A 19,842-nucleotide genomic window follows, 5' to 3' on the forward strand; every position below is an offset into this window, starting at 1 on the left:
CTGGCCTAGAGGCCAGTGCCTCAGATGACGACGTCAGGGCGCAAAGTAGGACTGAGAATGAACGGCCGGGTCACATCCCCAGGCAAACAGAGCCCAAGAGGTCAGCGCACCAACGGCAAGAGCAGACCCCGCTCCAGGGCACCAAGTTTGGCTGGGCAGCACCACGTCCGTGAGACGGCCTGGCCCGCGTCTCCCGAGTCGCAGAGTGGACATCGGCGCGGCAGGACAGAGCTGAGCAGTGAAGGGCTCCACGGTCACTCGATGACCAGCTAGTCCTGCTCTAATCTGATGCGCATCTTCTACCAAATCACCTCTCCAAACCCACGAGGCAATGTGTCTGAGAGACCAGACGCCACGGGGTCCTCAGAATACAAGAGCGAGACCCACAGGACCGAGCAGCTCCTATGGGTTTGAGGGTGATTTTGGAGGCAGTGGCTTTAAATGAAAATTCTTGATAAAACTTTGCTTTTTTGATTTATTTTCCTTTCTAGAAGCAGGAATTACATTGTACCTGGGCAAATGGCTTATAGGGTTTCACAGATTCTGCAAAGATGTATTTTTCGAAATGCCATTTTCTGTTAACATTCTTGTGAAAAGACTTTTAGCTGACAGTCCCATAAATCTTGACACCGAATTAAATATATGAAGCTGCCAAAGAGGGGTCATTTCTCTCTTCCTCTGCCCGGGTTAACAGCACTGCTTGCTCTAACACTCTGCCTCCTCGGCAGAGCTTCTGGTAAGCTTTCCCTCTGATCTGTGTCCTTTGTGTCTTGGCTCGCAAGGCCAGCATGGTGCTCCCGCTGCTACGTACCGGTAATAATCTTCAACACGCAGATGACGAGAAACACGTATCGGGGTTCGGGCTAAAGTTGAGAACCAGAAATCTACAAAAACTCAATTTGTGTTTTTTAAATACTTTATATGGTAAAAATACAGCAAAAATATTTTTTTTTTTGTTCAAAGAGGAAAAAATATACTGCTATGGTCCCGGTTCTAAGGATGGGCTCAGCCGTCTCAGGCTCCCGGGCTGCGCGCTGCGGTGTGGGCGGACTCGGGCCGCGGCTCCTCCGGCTTCAGTCGTTTATCAAAGCTAAAATCATACTGCGGAGAGAAGAGACGAGCGTTACCAGCGGCCCCTGAGCAATGTGCCGACAAGTCTGCTCTGTCCCGGCTTGTGTCTCTGAGGCTCAGCAAGGAACATTCATTTGAGCAAAAGACAATCACTGCTACAGTTTTTACAAGAAGGACTACTTACTTGGGGCCTCTCAAATCCCCTGATTTTTTTCACGAAACAAAATAAATAACTGGGGTGGGGATGGGAGTATAACCTAAAACCAACGTTGGGCTAGAGTTCAGAAGAAGCCATGTCCAGAAAACAAAAAACAGAACGTTAATTCCCTAGCCAGGCCTTGTACCTGCCGTCCCGAGGGCCAGATCCCTGCTCCCTGTCCACCCGGGATGCCCCTGCACGGACCTCACAGCGGCCGGGAGGGCCCACTGCAGGCCCCAAGCACTGAGCTTAGCGGCCCCCGCTTTCGCGCCAGACTCTGTGCAGAACCCCGGGCACCATCCATGCAGCCTGACCCGTCGGGCACGTGGCAGTCACTCGGTGGACACTCCGCCCAAACCACCGCGACCTACACGGCGACAGGACCATCATCATGGCCCTGTACTGAAGTCAGCCTGGCTGTGCTAAGAGCAGAGGACCAGAATACACAGAAACCCCTTACACACCACTAATGGTGTCCTTAGTTGTCCAAATTTCACATTAGTGAACGCCGCACACAGCGCAGATTAACGGCAGTAGCTAATACTCCTGAAAGATTTTTGCAGGGCGCCTGGGTGGCTCAGTCGTTGGGTGTCTGCCTTCGGCTAAGGTCGTGATCCCAGGACCCTGGGATCCAGCCCCGCATCGGGCTCCCTGCTCCGTGGGAAGCCTGCTTCTCCCTCTCCCACTCCCCCTGCTTGTGTTCCCTCTCTCGCTATCTTTCTGTCAAATAAATAAGAAATCTAAAGGAAAAAAAAAAAGATTTTTGCGAGTTAACTCTAGGTCAGCATAAACCCAAGTGCTTTACGTGCATTATCTCATTTAGCGCGGATCACAACCCAGTGAGGTAGGTACTAGTTACTATCCCATTTCCAGATGAAGAAACTGAGGCACAGAGAGGTTAAGAAACTAGCCCTGGGTCACACAGTAAGCAGTGGGGCCCAGATGGCACCAGGCTGGCACCCAACCCAATACCAATGGCACTGAGTCCAGCACTCTCTAAAGATGGGCATTCTCCCCTCTAATTCCATGGGACAAACCCTGAGCGTCAGCCACGCAGCAGGCAACACGAAGCTGGAGAGGCCTGGTGAGGGGCCGGACGGCTGGGAATAAAGCCACCAGACACAGCAGCAGCCCCCAGCTGGAGAAAGCGTGAGGCACATGTCCTCTGAGACCAGACCGCTCCCTCATCCGGGGTGCGAGCAGTGGGTGCGCCCAGGGGCAAGGACACAGCAGGGTGGCGGACATGACAAGCTCAGGAGGCGAGGCAAGAAAGAGGGACGCGGCGTCTCCCAAACCTGCTATGAAGGCTGCCTGCCTTACACTCAGTTGTGCGGGGTCCCCCCTCGACCTGCCCCCAGTGGCCACCCGGCCCCTCCACCCGCCTCCAGCACCATGCCCCGGCCAACCCCGGAGACTTCTGTGTGATTTCAAATCCCAGGACTTGGTGTCTACGCCTCCTCCTCCCCCCACAATCCTGCATCCCCCCGCCCCTCCCCCCCACCCCCGGGCTCCGCTGTGACCAAGAGCAGCCACACAAGACAGCCGCAAGCGACACGGCTCCCAGCCCTGCCCGTGGCCTCTCCAGAAGCAACTATGAGGGAACCTCTCTGGCGGCCCAGATACCTTCACATGGTTTCACTTTTATTTTTTTTTTTTTTTTTTTTTTTTTTATTTATTTGACAGAGAGACAGACAGCAAGAGCAGGAACACAGCAGGGGGAGTGGGAGAGGGAGAAGCAGGCTCCCCGCGGAGCAGGGAGCCCGATGCGGGGCTCGATCCCAGGACGCCGAGATCATGACCTGAGCCGAAGGCAGACGCTTAACGACTGAGCCACCCAGGCGCCCCTCACATGGTTTCACTTTTAAAAAGTCAAAAAAAGCCAGGGTGCCTGGGTGGCTCAGTCGGTTAAGCGACTGCCTTCGGCTCAGGTCATGATCCTGGAGTCCCGGGATCGAGTCCCACATCGGGCTCCCTGCTCAGTGGGGAGTCTGCTTCTCCCTCTGACCCTCTTCCCTCTCGTGCTCTCTATCTCTCATTCTCTCTTTCTCTGAAATAAATAAATAAAATCTTTAAAAAAAAAAAAAAAGCCAGAAGACGGTATGTCATCATATCTTAATATTACATTTCTTTGGGGCGCCTGGGTGGCTCAGTCGTTAAACATCTGCCTTCGGCTCAGGTCATGGTCCCAGGGTCCTGGGATCAAGTCCCGCATCGAGCTCCCTGCTCTGCAGGAAGCCTGCTTCTCCCTCTCCCACTCCCCCTGCTTGTGTTTCCTCTCTTGCTGTGTCCCTGTCAAATAAATCTAAAATATATATATATATATTATATTTCTCTGCTCTTTATTTTTCACCATTAAGGATTAAAAATTAAACACATAAGGAGTGACGTATAGTTCGAGAACCAGAAAATGATACCAGTGTGCTTCTTCTATCCCACTTTTTAAATTATTTAACTAATATTTAAACTCAAGTTAGTTAACATAGATATCTATCAATTATCTAAATACCAATATATCTATAGAGAGAGAGAGAGATTTTTTTTTTATTTAAGTAACTCTATGCCCAGCGTCCCTCCTTTTCTTATTTTAAAAACCAGGACAGGGCTCCTGGCTGGTGGAGCGTGGGACTCTTGATCTCGGGGCCAGGAATTCAAGCCCCATATTGGGCACAAAGATTACTTTAAAAAAAATTAATAAAATACAGAAAAAGCAAATATGATTAATAATGAAAAGAATCTAACCTAATTTCAATCCAATCTGTTTGTGGCTGCAATAAGCCCAGGAGAAGGATTTTAGGAAGCCTGCTTTATCAGGCAGAGGCTAAAATGGCTCTGACTTCAAAACTGTTTCAGACAAACAGCAATTTTTTAGAACCACTATCTCTATGCAGTTTCTAATTACTGGACCCCTCTGAATGACAGCAGTTTAGTTCAACACAAGTTCTTCCTAAGAGTCCTCATGCCTGTGTGAAAAATTTAATTTTACCTGGGGGAAAGAATAGGCATGATCTAGTTAAGCTTGCATGCAAAGGTTAAGCCTGACTTCTGGCCTCCTAAACTTTTAACGAAATCCGAAATCATAGGCACACAATCTTGTCTCTCTTCCTTGCTCTGTTCATCAGTCTCTGACAGGTAAAGAAGGTGGCATGTTTATCTCTAAAGATAATTTAACACGGGACGCACGAGGCTTCCCACGTCTGAGGGCCAGGCCTCGCTGGTGGCGCTCATCTCCGTGTGCCGAGACCAGGAGGCTGACACGGTTCTACCCGAATGGGCCACCTGGCCCGCGGGTGAGGCAGCGCCACCCTCAGATCCTCACGGCCGACAAAGACCGCACCAACTCTCAGCTGTCCGCGCCTGACCCCCAGGAGACCCGCGGCAGGCCGGTCCCTGGGAGTGTGGCCAGCACCACTCATGACCGGCAGTGAGGCCTGGACACCGGGGAAGGAAGAGAAAGCACGGGGCCAGCGTCGGGGCTAAGGAGGAGCGAAGGCCACAGAGTTGCTCCAGTGCAGGTCACAGCACACGGATTCGATCACACTTTTATACAAAATGCACACAGCCGCCGGCAGCCCGCAGGACCCCCGAAGCTCTGGGTCGCCCACACGAAGTCGCACAGGCCAGTGGTCTCACCTGCCGAAAGCAGGCATCACCAATGGGGAAGTGCCGCGACGCTGTAAACTCACCTGTAGAGATACATGAAGAAACAGAGCAGGTGGAAGCCGAGCTTGACCATGGCCTCCTTCATGTGCGACTTCAGCTGCCCCCGGTTGTGTATCTCTGTGGGGTCAAACACCCCCATGTTCCCACTCGGCACCATAATGAACCTGGGGAGCACACGTTAAAGGGACAACCAAATCGTCAGTAAAAATACTCAAAAGTAAGTACCCAATAACAGCCAACCTTCCAAAGTGAACCAATAATAGGGGCGCCTGGGTGGCTCAGGTCCTGATCCCGGGGTCCTGGGATCGAGCCCTGCTCAGCAGGAAGCCTGCTTCTCCCTCTCCCACTCCCCTTGCTTATATTCCCTCTCTCGCTGTGTCGCTCTCTGTCAAATGAGTACATAAAATCTGAAGAAAAAAAAGCACTGAACACTTTAAATGTGTGGTATGAAATGCACCCTCTTCACTAGTTATTTTTATTGATCATATTCCTGCCAACTCTAATTTAATTAAGAAATTTAACCCACTGGGGTGCCTGGGTGGCTCAGTTGGTTGAGTGTCCGACTCTTGGTTTTGGCTCAGGTCATGATCTCAGGGTCCTGGGATCGAGCCCCGTGTCGGGCTCCCTGCTCTTCGGGGAGCCTGCTTCTCCCTCTCTGACTCCCCCTGCTTTATTCCCTCTCTCGCTGTGTCTCTGTCAAATAAATAAATAAAATCTTTAAAAAAAAAAAAAGTGAACCAATCATAGCAGCCTTAAATTCCGACCAGATATGGACAGGGCGCCACGTGCTTTTCCTTTGAAAGACACAACACTTGTTGATTTGTGCTGTAATTTTCCACCCTCTGAAACAAAACAGTGACAATCTAGAGAAGGATATTTGATGCATCAAGACCCTTTTACCCACCTGTAGGAAACTCCTAAACTGGTCATGCCTACAGCCATCTTCCACCGGACACAAGTAAAGGGGGCTCCAAACCAAAACAATTTTATCAAGTTCTTAGAAACTTCATTTAGAAAGTTCTAAAATAATTAATGCAACATCTTTATTAAAAAAGATTTATTCATTCACTTGAGAGAGGGAGAGAGCATAAGCAAGCAGGGCGAGTCGGAGAGGGAGAAGCAGGCTCTCCACTGAGCAGGGAGCCCGACGCGGGGCTCAATCCCAGGACCCCGGGATCATGACCTGAGCCAAAACCAAGAGTCGGACACTCAACCGACTCAGCCACCCAGGCGCCCCTTAATGCAACATCTTTATAAGAAGGAGTGTTAAACATAATTATTCCCATTTCACAGAAGATAGAAAAGAAAAATTCTATGAAACGAGATTAGACACATCTATGCCCAGATGAGAGCCCTTCTCTGTGGTGCTCCTGCTGATCTGGAGATAATAAGCCTCAGTCTGCCCGGTTCGTAAATGGCACCCAGCCTAAGCACAATTTAAAGAAGACAGAATGGAAATGATTTACAGTAAGTACCACCACGGTAAAAACAAAACTCCTCTTCAGTTAAGACAGCAGATAGTTGAGTCAACATGTAGTGTCTAGCTCTATGTAACTTTTACAAAAACGGGCCAAGTTCAAGATATTATTAAATAATAATACTCTGACGAGCCGGAAATCTACTTTTCATAGTGGTGGAGGCCTGGCCGCGGCGGGACAAGCAAAGGCAGAAGAGAAAGGCTCGGCCAGCATGCACCTCCTTCCAACCCCGAACCAATCCCACCCAGGGTTCCCACACACTCAGAAGAGTCCAGTTGTTTTTTAAAAACCCCGAAGAGACTGTGTTCAACATATGGTGGAGTCTTTTAGGCTTTCATATTTATTTCACGTCACTCCGTATGTCACAGTCTTCTTTCCCTGAAGGACTCCCTTTACGAGTGAGGAAACCAGGTCACTCCGGGAGGGCCCAGCAGTGTAACTGTACGGGTGGCAACACCCCGACTGCCCCCACCACTAGTACGACGATGACGTGTCCTGACCTTGCGCCGCCCCCGACCCCTTCCTGCCACACGCACGGTTTCTCAGCAATGACTTCTGTGAAGCGCAAGTGCCCCTGCGGCCCACAAATCTGAAACTCTCCCCCAAATCCTGCAGCCCATCTAGAGCTGAGTGGAGGGTGCAGACAACACCTCAGCTCCGTCTCTGATGACAGTATTGTCCTCCTCGGCCATCCAGGTGACCTCGCAGCACGGTCTCTCTTCCTGGTGGTCCTGGCGGGCTCTCCGCCCCACCCTTCACAGGCCCCCTCCCTCCTAGCGCCGCACTGGCGGTGGTCTCCTCCGCATTCCTGCATCCCGACCCCCGTGCAGCTCCATGGCCTCACCCCAGACTCTGAACAGGCTTCCCTACACCTCCTGGCTTTTCCCCACCATCCAATCGATACTACACGAGGCTTCCAGAAAAATCTTCCCAAAGACACTTTACTTCATCAATTTAGTTAATCAAAAACATACAGAGCAAAGACTACATGAATGGGCTACTAAGCACATGAAAAGGTCCTCAATTCCCTTAGTCATTAGGGAAATGTAAATCAAAACCACAGTGAAACACCACACCCAGCAGGATGGCTAAACTAAAAAGACGCGGGCGCCTGGGTGGCTCAGTCGGTTAAGCGACTGCCTTGGGCTCAGGTCATGATCCTGGAGTTCCTGCATGGACTCCCACATCGGGCTCCCTGCTCGGCAGGAAGTCTGCTTCTCCCTCTGACCCTCCCCCCATCTCATGTGCTTTCTCTCTCTCTCATTCTCTCTCAAATAAATATCTTTATAAAAAAATAAATAAAAATAAAAATAAACTAAAAAGACCCAGGGGCGCCTGGCTGGCTCCATTGGAAGGGCACGCAACTCTTGATCTCGGGGTCAAGAGTTCGAGCCCCTCGCTGGATGTGGAGAGGACTTAAATAAAAACAAATGTAAGAAAGAAAGACACACAACAGGTTAGCAAGGATGTGGAAACAGTGGAACCCTCATAACACAGCCGAAGGGAAGGTAAAATGGTGCAGCTGCACCAGGCAGTTTGTCAACAGGTTAAATATAAAGTTACCATATGACGCAGCAATTCCACTCCTAGGAAAAATGAAAACGTATGTCCACACAAAAATGTGCACATGAATGTTCAGGAGAATTATTCATAATAGGCCAAAAATAGAAACAATTCAAATGCCCCTCAAGTGCAAATGGACACACAAAATGTAGTCTATCTGTACAGTGGAATATTATTCAGCGATACAAGGGAGTGAAGAACTGACACCTGCCACCCATGGATGAACCTTGAAAACATTACAGCGAGTGAGAGAAGCCCGTCACAGAAGAGCACGTACTGAACTCTCCTCTATGACGTGTCTGTGCAGAATGGGTCTTAGGAGACAGAGCATACTCTGGTCGCCGCCAAGGGCCGGGAGGGGAGGGCAGGAAGGAGTGACTGCTAACACATAGAGAGCTTCCCTTTGGGGTGATAAACCTGTTCTAAAATAGACTGTGGTGATGGCTGCTTAAATCTCTACACCAAGGGGCGCCTGGGTGGCTCAGTTGTTAAGCGACTGCCTTCGGCTCAGGTCATGGTCCCAGGGTCCTGGGATCGAGTCCTACATCCGGCTCCCTGCTCAGCGGGAAGCCTGCTTCTCCCTCTCCCACTCCCCCTGCTTGTGTTCCCTCTCTCGCTGTGTCTCTGTCAAATAAATAAATAAATCTTTAAAAAAATCTCTACACCAAAAACATAGCGAAAAGAATACTTTAAATGGGGCGCCTGGGTGGCTCCGTTGGTTAAGCGACTGCCTTCAGCCCAGGTCCTGATGCTGGAGTCCCGGGATTGAGTCCCGCATCGGGCTCCCTGCTCAGCGGGGAGTCTCCTTCTCCCTCTGACCCTCCTCCCTCTCGTGCTCTCTCTCTCTCTCATTCTCTCTCTCTCAAATAAATCTTTAAAAAAAAAAATACTTTAAATGGGTGAACTCTATGCTACCAGTACCTGTATTTATAGATCAACTCCTTGGGCCGAGATTCTCTGTGACCCATCCTATCCAACATGACCAGCTTTGTCTATTCCTACCCCTACATCTAGGTGGCTGCCACCCGATTAGTGCTTAAATATGCCTTGCGTGTCTGCCTGCTGGTTTCCCTTCCAGCCCTCCCCCGCCCCGTGTCTGGCACGCCGGAGAATCCCTCACCAGCCCTGCACAGCTCCGCTCACACCGGCTCTCCTGAGAGGCCCGTGCGCAGCCATCCGACTCCCTCCCAGCCCGGGTTCCCCATCGCTCATCAGGCCCTGCAGCCCGCCTCTCACTGACCCAGAGTATTTTGTTATTCTGTGTTTTGCCTCTTTGTCCACTTCAGATGTCTGCATCCCCAAAAGCATAAAGTGCAGACATCTGAAAAGAGGGGCAGGATCCATCTGTTGATTTTTTTAACCTTTTTATTTTTTTAGTTTTTTTTAAAGATTTTATTTATTTGACAGAGAGAGACACAGCGAGAGAGGGAGCACAAGCAGGGGGAGTGGGAGAGGGAGAAGCAGGCCTCCCGCGGAGCAGGGAGCCCGATGCGGGGCTTCATAGGCGTCCCTATTTTTTTAAATTCATTCCCTCTATAAAAAAATTTAAAAAAATAAATAAATTCATTTCCCCAAATCCAGTCACTTCCTCATCCTCAGGGCTTCCACTACCACGTGCTCCCTACCCCCTTCCCACCCCTCCTTTATTATTTTCTTTTGTCCTTCTTTTTCTAACTGCACTTTTAAAAAAATCACATGTATGGGGCACCAGGCTAGCTCAGTCCGAAAAGCACGTGACTCCTGATCTTGGGGTCGCTGAGTTCAAGCCCCACGTTGGGTGCAGAGATTACTAAACAAAATAAACAAACTGTAAAAAGTTAATAAATAAACTTTAAAAAATAAAAATTAAAAAATCACATTTAGGGGCGCCTCAGTCGTCAAGCGTCTGCCTTCGGCTCAGATCATGATCCCGGGGTCCTGGGATCAAGCCCCGCATCGGGCTCCCTGCTCGGCGGGAGGCCTGCTTCTCCCTCTCCCACTCCCCCTGCTGTGTTCCCTCTCTTGCTGTGTCTCTCTCTGTCAAATAAATAAATAAAATCTTTTAAAAAAATAAAATTAAAAAATTAAAATCACATTTAAAAAATAAATAAAAATTAAAAATCACATGTAAAGATCAGCTGATTTTACCCTAAAACTAGATAAAAGTTTAAAAAAAAAACAAAAAACAAACCTAAAAATTTAGAACAACTAAAAATAACCTCAAGTTTGTCAAGATTATCCCACAGTTCTTCACAAGAAAATACATACTGTACAAGTGCCCAACCATACTATTATATCCAGTTAGTGTTTACACCAAGCTATGTTTGAAAAGCTTCCTAAATTCGTTAAATTAGAATTCTGACATTATCCAGTCTGCAGACTTTAAAATGAAATTCTCTCTGGAGCGTTCCAAATATACTCTAATTAAAAACCTGCAGATATAAGGAACAAGAATCTTATATTCTCAGACTTTTGATCATTCTTTTTTTTTTTAAGATTTTTTATTTATTTGAGAGAGAGAGAATGAGAGATAGAGAGCACGAGGGAAGAGGGTCAGAGGGAGAAGGAGACTCCCCGCTGAGCAGGGAGCCCAATGCGGGACTCGATCCCGGGACTCCAGAATCATGACCTGAGCCGAAGGCAGTCGCTTAACCAGGTGAGCCACCCAGGCGCCCAGACTTTTGATCATTCTTAATGTAAAACACGTAAGTCCCTAGACATCACAACTAAACATTCCATATTTTTTAAATTTACACATGTAAATTTGTGTTTTTATCACAAGAGTGGCCCATGCAAATTGCTACTTGTCCAGTATACCAAAGTAAACAAAAACATATGCTGATATAATGTAGCATTCTGCGGTCATGTGTTTCTTGACTGGCACGTATTTTATTGCAGAAGAAAAAGCTATTACATTTTTTTAAATTTTTCTTTAAATTGCCGCAACACAAAGCCGTAAACAAACTATACTCACCGATATATATTCCAAGTGGCAACAGGCAAGTTGAGAAGGAAGATGAACCAGTGCAATGAAACGAGCATTAATACAGTGACAATGGTATGGCCAATCAATTCTGGAATTACCCACTGCAAGGGAAGAACATAGTATTATACCTCCCTGCTGCGCTCTTCCTGAATGTGCATGTTATTTGAAGCTAAATCAGTGAATACACAGAGAATTTACAAGCTCATGTTTCAAGATTATTTTTAGACTCAGATGACCCAGATCTCCATACTGCAGGAACCGCTTACCCCATGCAAATACATCAAGGCACAGCTTAAAAATAATGTCCTTAAATTTCAATTATGTTTTATCCTAAGCAAAGGTTCAGATTCATTCACGAAGAAGGCATGAATGACAACCGGGGTGAAAATGGAGCATCATTTACTTTCTAGTCCAGTGTTTGTCCTAAAGCCTCTTACTCTAATTTGGGGTGGTTTATATCCCAATATATAATGCCTTGGAAGTCAGAATATCAATCTTCAACATTTTCCAATCTCCAGAATCCTGCAGGGAAATCATTTCACACACACGCATGCACACAAAAGGTACTTAACAGCTCACATTAACAGCTCAAAGTTGAACAAATATGGGGCGCCTGGGTGGCTCAGTCGGTTAAGCATCTGCCTTCGGCTCAGGTCATGATCCCAGGGTCCTGGGATGGAGCCCCACGTCGGGCTCCCTGCTTGGTGGAGAGCCTGCTTCTCCCTCTCCCTCTGCCTGCCTCTCTGCCTACTTGTGCTGTCAAATAAATACATATTTTTTTTTAAAGTTGAACAAATATGGTAATGAAGCAGGATGCCAGCCTACCGGCTTTCGAGCACCCACTGCCCTTCTGTGTGCTCCCTTTGTTAACTGTGCAATATTCTAGTTCTCATGCACCAAGGGCTATTAAGTCCTCCACTCACCAATAATCTTCCTCCCCTATGAATAGAGATTTTTCTTTAAAAGGAAGTTAATATATTTATGCAGACACAAACTGGTAATCCCCACTTGCAGAAATGAGAAAAACTCAGAGGTTAAGTAACTTGCCCAAAGTCAGCTACTTAGTGGTAGAACAATACAGTATAAACCCAAACACACTGGCCCCAGGGCTCTCTGCACTTAGATTTTAGAGAGTGTTTTTGGAAACAAAGAAGAAGGGATTTGCTAGGCCTTAAACCTAATTTGCAATCAACTGGAACTTTTTAATATGTAATACAGATTTTTTTTAAATTTAAATTTAAATTTAAATTTTTTTAAAGTGTAACCAATTGGGGCGCCTAGGTGGCTCAGTCGTTAAGCGGCTGCCCTCGCTGGCTGCGGTCATGATCCTGCCTCGGGCTTCCTGCGGGAAGCCTGCTTCTCCCTCCCCACTCCCCCTGCTTGTGTTACCTCTCTCGCTATGTCTCTGTCAAATAAATAAATAAAATCTTTAAAAAAAAAAAAAGCCAATTTTCGGGCGCCTGGGTGGCTCAGTTGGTTAAGCGACTGCCTTCGGCTCAGGTCATGGTCCTGGAGTCCCGGGATCGAGCCCCGCATCGGGCTCCCTACTCAGCAGGGAGTCTGCTTCTCCCTCTGACCCTCCCCCCTCTTGTGCTCTCTCTCTTTCATTCTCTCTCTCAAATAAATAAATAAAATCTTTAAAAAAGAAAAGCCAATTTAAAAAATAAAAAAATAAAGTGTAACCAATTGCGCATGGTGCTGACCAGTGCAAGCTGCAGAGTCAAACCTGGGGTGGAATTCCTGCTCTATCCTACTGATCAGCTTAGCAATCTTAGGAAAGGTCACCTACCCTCACTGAGCTATGATTTTCTTCCCTATAAGATGGGAGATGACGATCCCTGCTGTACAGAATTAGATGGACAGCCCACCGAAGCCACAGGCCGAGCGAGCGCTCTGGACGGGGCAGCCCGGTTCCTGTTCCTCTCCCCGGGCCCTCCGCCCACACGCAGTAGCTCCCAAACTGTATTTCTTACCGTGTTTTCCACAGACAAACTGGAAGCAAAAGTTTTAGGAAGCGATACTTAACATGATGATGCTTGCTTTACTTACTTTCCAACCAAGCTCTATGTTTTCATTCTCTTCACTGCTTATTAGCAATGTGTTCTTCCCCTAATTGCTCTCTAAATACCAGCACTAGGTTTACAGCCCCCAGCAGGAGCCTGGAAAGTTCTCCTGTGGAGTAACTGGATGGCACAAGAGAGAACACAGACAAAACAACTGCCCTTGGGGCACCCCGACAAAAGCCCAGGTAGACTTCGGCCAACAGCCTGGAGTGCGCACGGGCTTCCCGTGAGTATCTTAGGGCTTTACCCTTACATATGGACAGACAGCCATGAACCAGAAATTGAGGGAAGCCTCCAATATGAGAGGAAAGAACGCAGAGGGAAAGGAGCTTGGAGGGAACAGAAATAATGGAGGAAACAGAAGGAAATTTCAAAACTACTATAATCAAAATTTTCAAAGAGCTAAAAAACTCAAACTTGAGCCAAGACAACAAGCTCTTAGAAACGAAAACTTGACTTAAATGGTACGCACACTAGGAAATCAGAAGAGAGAGCAGAGGGAATCTTGAAACAAAAAGGTAGGAAAAAAACAGAGGGATAAAAATTTTTGAAAGGACCAGGCAGATAATCCAGCAGATCAATTATCCAGTGTGTGAAAGTTGTTGAAAGAGAAGGGGGGGGAAGGGGGAGCACATTATCAAAGAAAGAACAGATCTCCCAGGTTGAAAGAGCCATAAGATGGCTGAAACGGGGGGGGGGGGGGGGGGGGGGGGGAAGGTGGCCGAAACAGTGCACTGAAAAAGGCCTCAGCAAAGGCACACAAAGGTAAAGCCCTGCAAAATTCCCAAACACCAAGGATAAAAAAAGCTTCTACAACTTCTGGAGAGGACAAGGGAAAAAACACAAAAAACAAAAAACGACAGGCGGGGGGATCACATAAAAGAGAAAGAAGAAATAAAAACGGCATCATACTGCCCGACGTGAATGACACTGGAAGTCAGAAGACTACTGACCAATGTCTTTCAAACTCTGAAAGAGAATCTTTGCTAACCTAGAACGCTATGCTCAGAGAAACTATCGCTCCTGGATAAGGACAAGACATTTTCAAACATGCAAGGCATCCGAATTTAGTCCCCATGTACCGAATCTCAAGAAGCTACTCCAGCAAAATGGAGCAGTGGGCCAACAGAAAAGAAGACATGACTTCCAAGGAGGGCCCAGACCAGGGGTCCCAGGATGCGGGCTGTGGGGCGGGCCTGTAAGCGGCCAGTCCAGACCACAGCAAGGACAGTGGTCTTGAGGAGAAAGGTCACCTGGAAAAAGAGCTCCCCGACAGATTAATGTTTGACCCACATAGAAAATAGTACAGTAAAGCTTTAAAGATATATCTGAAAAGACTTCATAATGGGTAAGTGAAAACTAAGGAAATTTTAAAAATGTAGCAATTATTAACATTGGGAAAGAGAAAGCTATCCAGAAAAACACAAAAGAAAGAAAAATATGATCACTGTCTACTATGAGGCTCAGTACCAAAAAAGATTTAGTATGTTACTGTAACAGTACATTGTAACAATGTAAACTTTGAGTATCAATTTAACTCAAAAAGGAAAACAGGAGAGGTGATGCTTAGGGAAAGAGGTACCTAAAAACTATCATATTGACTCAGAAGTCAAGAGATGATACTTAAAACTGATAAATCAAGAAATAGCAGTACAAGCATATAAAAGAGAAATATGGATGTAAATATCAGAAACAAATTAACAGCTCAAGTGTGGAAATCAGCTGCCACTAAAAAGTATGACAGATTGGATTCAAAGGGGTGAGGCAGGGACTGCTGTTTTTCAGGGTGAGCTTTGTAGTACCTTTGACTATGGTTGTGTGCAAATATTACCGTCACAAAAGTAAAAGTTAACATTAAAGAAAGTGACTTAACTTCAAACTGAAGGGGTAATTTCTCAGTAGAAGAATCCAGGTAATCTTAACTTTGCATTTCCAATTTTTATTTTTATAAACAAAAACCCAATTAAACACCCCCTAAAATACCCTCTAAAATATTGAGTAAGAAATATAAAAAGAAATACAACCCAGCTGGTAAAATATATATCTAATCATTCTTCTGAAGACGATGAGGACTGAAACTAATATTAATTACATCTCAATTTTTTTTAAAGTACAGCAGATAAATACAAAATATTTTATTTAAATCAATCACTGTATTAAACCATGCTCCGGAAAATTCAAAATAACGAAAACAAGAAGAGGAGGAATATCGTTTATTAGTAATTTTAGTTTTCCACATGTGACTTTTTCCCCTCGTGGGCCAGAGAAACGTTAAGCAGATGAAGAGGTGAAAAGACACATGGGAATAATTTTTAGGTCAAGCCAAAAGCACCTCTCAGTATTTAGGGAACTGTTATATGAACTTTTATCCAGAAAGCTCTTCTGTCTGCTCAGCCCATAAAATGGATCAGGACTAATTGGTTTCCCCCCATCCAGACAAACCCTGCAACTCAGCATATTCTTGCCAACGTAAAGTTCTGACTATATACCAAAGGTAAAATGGCCTTGAAACAAATCAACTCATTAATTCCATTTTTCAGCAAGCCACGAAAAGAAGGTCGTCTTTTATGCAACAAAAAACAGCCTGAGCTTTTTTGTCACTAGCAGGGAAGATGGGTTTAGACACAGAGGACAAATACCATTACCCTCAATAATGAGCCTTTCCCTCATAAGTACTGATGGGCACAGGGACAAGGAAGAAGCACAGTAAAGAAACAAAATTTCCAGTGAGGTCCTCTGGTTTGGTTCACGATCTAAAATACTGCAAAAACACAGTAGCTCTACAAACATTCCAATGAATAAGCAGCAACATGAACTTCAAAATCACATACACATACATTGGTTATCTATAAATAATCTCTAATGCAGAAAATGGAGAACCACTTTCAGCACCAGAAATGAGTAAAGAAATGTCTTACCTTGTTTAATTTTGAGCAACATGATCTAGCATTAATGTAATCACATTCTAAATCAGACAATGTAATGATCTGAGGACCAAGATAAGGAATTGTAAAACTTCTTTGAGAACAACTATTTTTGTCTTTAAGTTTCAGACAGAAACCCAATTGCAGCGCAGAATTAGATTTGACTTGAAAAACTTTTATTTCCGTAAAGTTCACTCATTAGACAACTCAATTTTCTGAGTTATACTCCTTCAACTATTTTCAAAATAATCTTATTATGCTCAATTCTAAAGTGACCCATACGAGACCATTCAATCGGAGTTCCTCAAAAATCAGTGACCGTTAAGAAACGGAAAATAAAACAATTTAAATGTGAAAAACCTGAATTCCCAATAATAGGAAAAGTGTTTATTTATGAAAGATCCATAAACTGTCTTTGAAGACTCAAGCTGTGAAAAAAAAGATACAAAACTATCAATATAGGGGCGCCTGGGTGGCTCAGTCGTTAAGCATCTGCCTTCGGCTCAGGTCATGATCCCAGGGTCCTGGGATCGAGCCCCGGATCGGGCTCCCTGCTCCGCGAAGAGCCTGCTTCTCCCTCTCCCACTCCCCCTGCTTGTGTTCCCTCTCTCGCTGTTGTCTCTTTCAAATAAATAAATAAAATCTTAAAAAAAAAACCATCAATACAGGATGGTCCTATGTCCGTACTGGTTATGTCTCCTTCCAGGTGATCTGTTTTCCTAATACTTTTCTCTATTTCCGAAACCTTCCACATTAAACACACTTTATACTAGAATTAAGCAAAAAAATGGTTTTCAGGGCGCCTGGGTGGCTCAGTCGGTTAAGCGACTGCCTTCGGCTCAGGTCATGATCCTGGAGTCCTGGGATCGAGTCCCGCATCGGGCTCCCTGCTCGGCAGGGAGTCTGCTTCTCCCTCTGACCCTCTTCCCTCTCGTGCTATCTCTCATTCTCTCTCTCTCAAATAAATAAATAAAATCTTAAAAAAAAAAAAAATGGTTTTCAGTACCAAATGTAAACTCACGAGGATATGTGATACAGAAGGAAAAGTCCTCAACTGAACAAGGCCTGAGATTTGCTGTGAAACACTCCAACATCCCCTCCCCACCCAGGAAAGGAGAAAGCAAAATGCTGAAAGTCACTGTTGGTGACAGAAACGGGGTTTATTTCACTATGCTCTCTACTTTTATGCTTGAAAATGTCCAATGAAACAAGTAAAAATAAATAAATAAGTTCACGTAAATTCTAAACATCTCCATATGGATATTCCCCCCAACATCTCAACACAAAGTCAAACTCATCTCATTTTCCACAAATCATCTGCCTCCAAATGTGTTTTCTTTCTGTCGCTGACACAAGCACCATTTGCCCAAGCTCAAACCGCGACAAGTTATTTCTGTCACATCTGTTTCACATCCTACACCCAGCCTTCCTCCTCACTCCACCCATGAATCCCTTTCACCTGCCCACACTCAGAGCTGTTTCAAACTCACAGGGGCCCACTCCCCAGCGGTTTACCTTCCAGTCTTTCCCATTTCCAACCCACTTTGCAGATTCATCTTCCTAATACTCCATTTGCTTACTTCAAAAATGTTCAGGGGCTCCCTACTGCCTAGAGGATAAAAGTGAAAGCCCTCCCCGCCTTAACACCCAAACCCTTCAAAATCTGCTTGAATCCAGCCTTTCCCACCTGACCTTCTACTACCACCAAAATCAACCATGTCCTCCGGATGGTCCATTCTTTAACCCGGTCATCCAGAAATGCCATAAACACACCCGAATCTGCACCTCTGCTCTTGCCTGGATTCTGAATATCCACCCCTTTCCTTCCGTGGTTTTCTTCATGGTTCAAAGTCCAGGAAAACTTCTATCCCTACAGAACTTCTACTCTGACCGTTTTCTACCTGTCGCCTCTAATATTAAGCTAGTGCAACTATCCAAAAATACAGTAATACAATATACTGAATCTCATCAAAACATACCCTAAATGTACCTGAATGTCTAAGTCAAATATTCCACCTAACATTTTTCCGTGCACATAAATTGGTATAAGCCATGCCTATTTTAAACTATCAAGCCGAGCTTGCCAAACTGCAAATACAGAAATCCATGCTTCATTTCTCTGGAAGTCCCAGTTCCTTAGGTCGCAAGAGGGACATAGGTCGTCAAAACTTGGGCCCGTGATTCTGCCGTTTCAGTCAGTTCACCAAACCTAAGAAAACTCAAGGTTCTCCCTCGACTGGCTGACTCGGTGGGTACAGCATATGAGTCTTGATCTTGGGGTTGTGAATTCCAGGCCCAGCTTGGGTACAGAGATTACTTAGAAATAAAATCTTAAAAGAACACAAAACCAACTCAAGGTTCTCATTAGAATTCAAGTAAAAAGTGCAGCTAACTGGGGCCGGGGAGGCAGACGCGGTGCTGCGGGGCGCGGAACGCGTGTTCTCGCTGTACACACCCAGAGCTGGGGAGTGAACAGGTCCCGCGGTAAAGATAAGAAACCCCAGGCGGAGAGAGGTGAAGCACTGTGCACAGCAAACATCTACCTAAGGAAAGGGTCCTGACTGCAAATTCTGTCCCTTTCCTCTCCAACGGACTGCCCGTCCACCATACCATGAGGGCACGCTGAAAGCACACGCTACCAACACCCCAAAGCCAAGACGCTCTGGCAAACAGGAAGTTTACTTCCATCAGAAAGCACTACGAGTGACTTCCAAGGAAAGAAAATGCAATTCCGCATGTTTGTTTCCTAACATGTTAATGACTTGAACTGGAGGATGCACTGGGCGACGACGAAGACTGGTTGCTCCCTGAGGGCAGGGTGCGGGTCCAAACCTCACGTGCTGGCCTGTACACCAGTCTGCGGACGAGCACAGGAGCCAGTCTTCTGTGCGGGCGCTGCTTCGGCACGGTCCCACGCACGGTCCCCCGCGGAGGGCTGCTTCGGCCGCGGGCCCCGGCAGGCCCCGCACGACGCCCAAGTCCCAGGCAGGGCCCGGCCGCCAAGGCCCCGGCGCCACAAGGGCGGCGGCGGCTGTCGCCCACAGCGACCAGAGGCGGCACGTCGCGTCCGCTTGCCCGGGACCTCAGTGTCCCCCGCGGCCCCGCCAGGGAGGCCCCGCCAGGGAGGCCCCGCCGCCCGGCCGCGGCCGGTGCGCAGGGGCGGGGGCGGCGGGAGTGGCGGGCTTCCCGACGGGCCTTCCCGGCTGGGCCGTCCTCCCGCCCCGCTCGCCGCCCCGGTCCCGGTCCCGGCCGCGCCGCCCTCGCCCCCGCGCACCTGCCCGGCCCTGCCTCAGCCCCGTCCCCCGGGCGCGGGGCCCGGCCGGCCTCCGCCCGCCACAGGCAAGGATACGAAGTACACCGAGAGGAAGATGAGCGCGCAACAGTCGAGGAGAGAGAAGACGAACACCACCGCCTCCATCCTCCTCCTCCGCCGCCGCCGCTCCTTCCGTCAAACGGGCTGCGGCGCCCGCCGCGCCCGCCCGCCCCTGATAGGTCCTCGCCGGGGCCGCTGGGGCGCGTAGTGCGGGCGCCACGGCGCGGCATGCCGGGAGTTGTAGTCCTCCCTCGAACCACCCGGCCGCCGTAGTTCTGGCGCATGCTGGGAAGTGTAGTTCATGAGCACAACACCTGACTGGGGGACGGTCGGAATGCTACCCTCAATCTGATTCCTTCCGAAATTTATGACAAGAATTAGCGAACAGGGGCGCCTGGGTGGCTCAGTCGTTAAGCGTCCGCCTTCAGCTCAGGTCATGATCCCAGGGTCCTGGGATCGAGCCCCCCCGTCGGCCTCTCTGCTCGCGGGGGGCCTGCTTCTCCCTCCCCCACTCCCGCTGCTTGTGTTCCCTCTCTTGCTGTCTCTCTCTGTGAAATAAATAAATAAAATCTTTAAAAAAAAAAAAGAATTATCGAGCATTTACTG

The 19,842-nt window shown here is 47.4% G+C and overlaps 1 protein-coding gene across 1 annotated transcript; it reads right to left on the minus strand.

The window, feature by feature from the left end:
- Positions 1–898: 898 nt before the first annotated feature.
- On the minus strand, positions 899–19,417 carry CNIH4 (cornichon family AMPA receptor auxiliary protein 4). Its single transcript, XM_027613501.1, has 5 exons — positions 19,273–19,417; positions 15,918–15,986; positions 10,925–11,037; positions 4,954–5,094; positions 899–1,101 (listed from the first exon to the last, which is right to left on the minus strand). The coding sequence occupies exons 1-5, from the start codon at positions 19,339–19,341 to the stop codon at positions 1,074–1,076; spliced, it is 420 nt and encodes a 139-aa protein (XP_027469302.1). The 5' UTR covers positions 19,342–19,417; the 3' UTR covers positions 899–1,073.
- Between the last annotated feature and the right edge of the window lie 425 nt (positions 19,418–19,842).

This window comes from Zalophus californianus, chromosome 10 (assembly GCF_009762305.2).
Source record: "Zalophus californianus isolate mZalCal1 chromosome 10, mZalCal1.pri.v2, whole genome shotgun sequence".
Lineage (NCBI taxonomy): Eukaryota > Metazoa > Chordata > Mammalia > Carnivora > Otariidae > Zalophus > Zalophus californianus.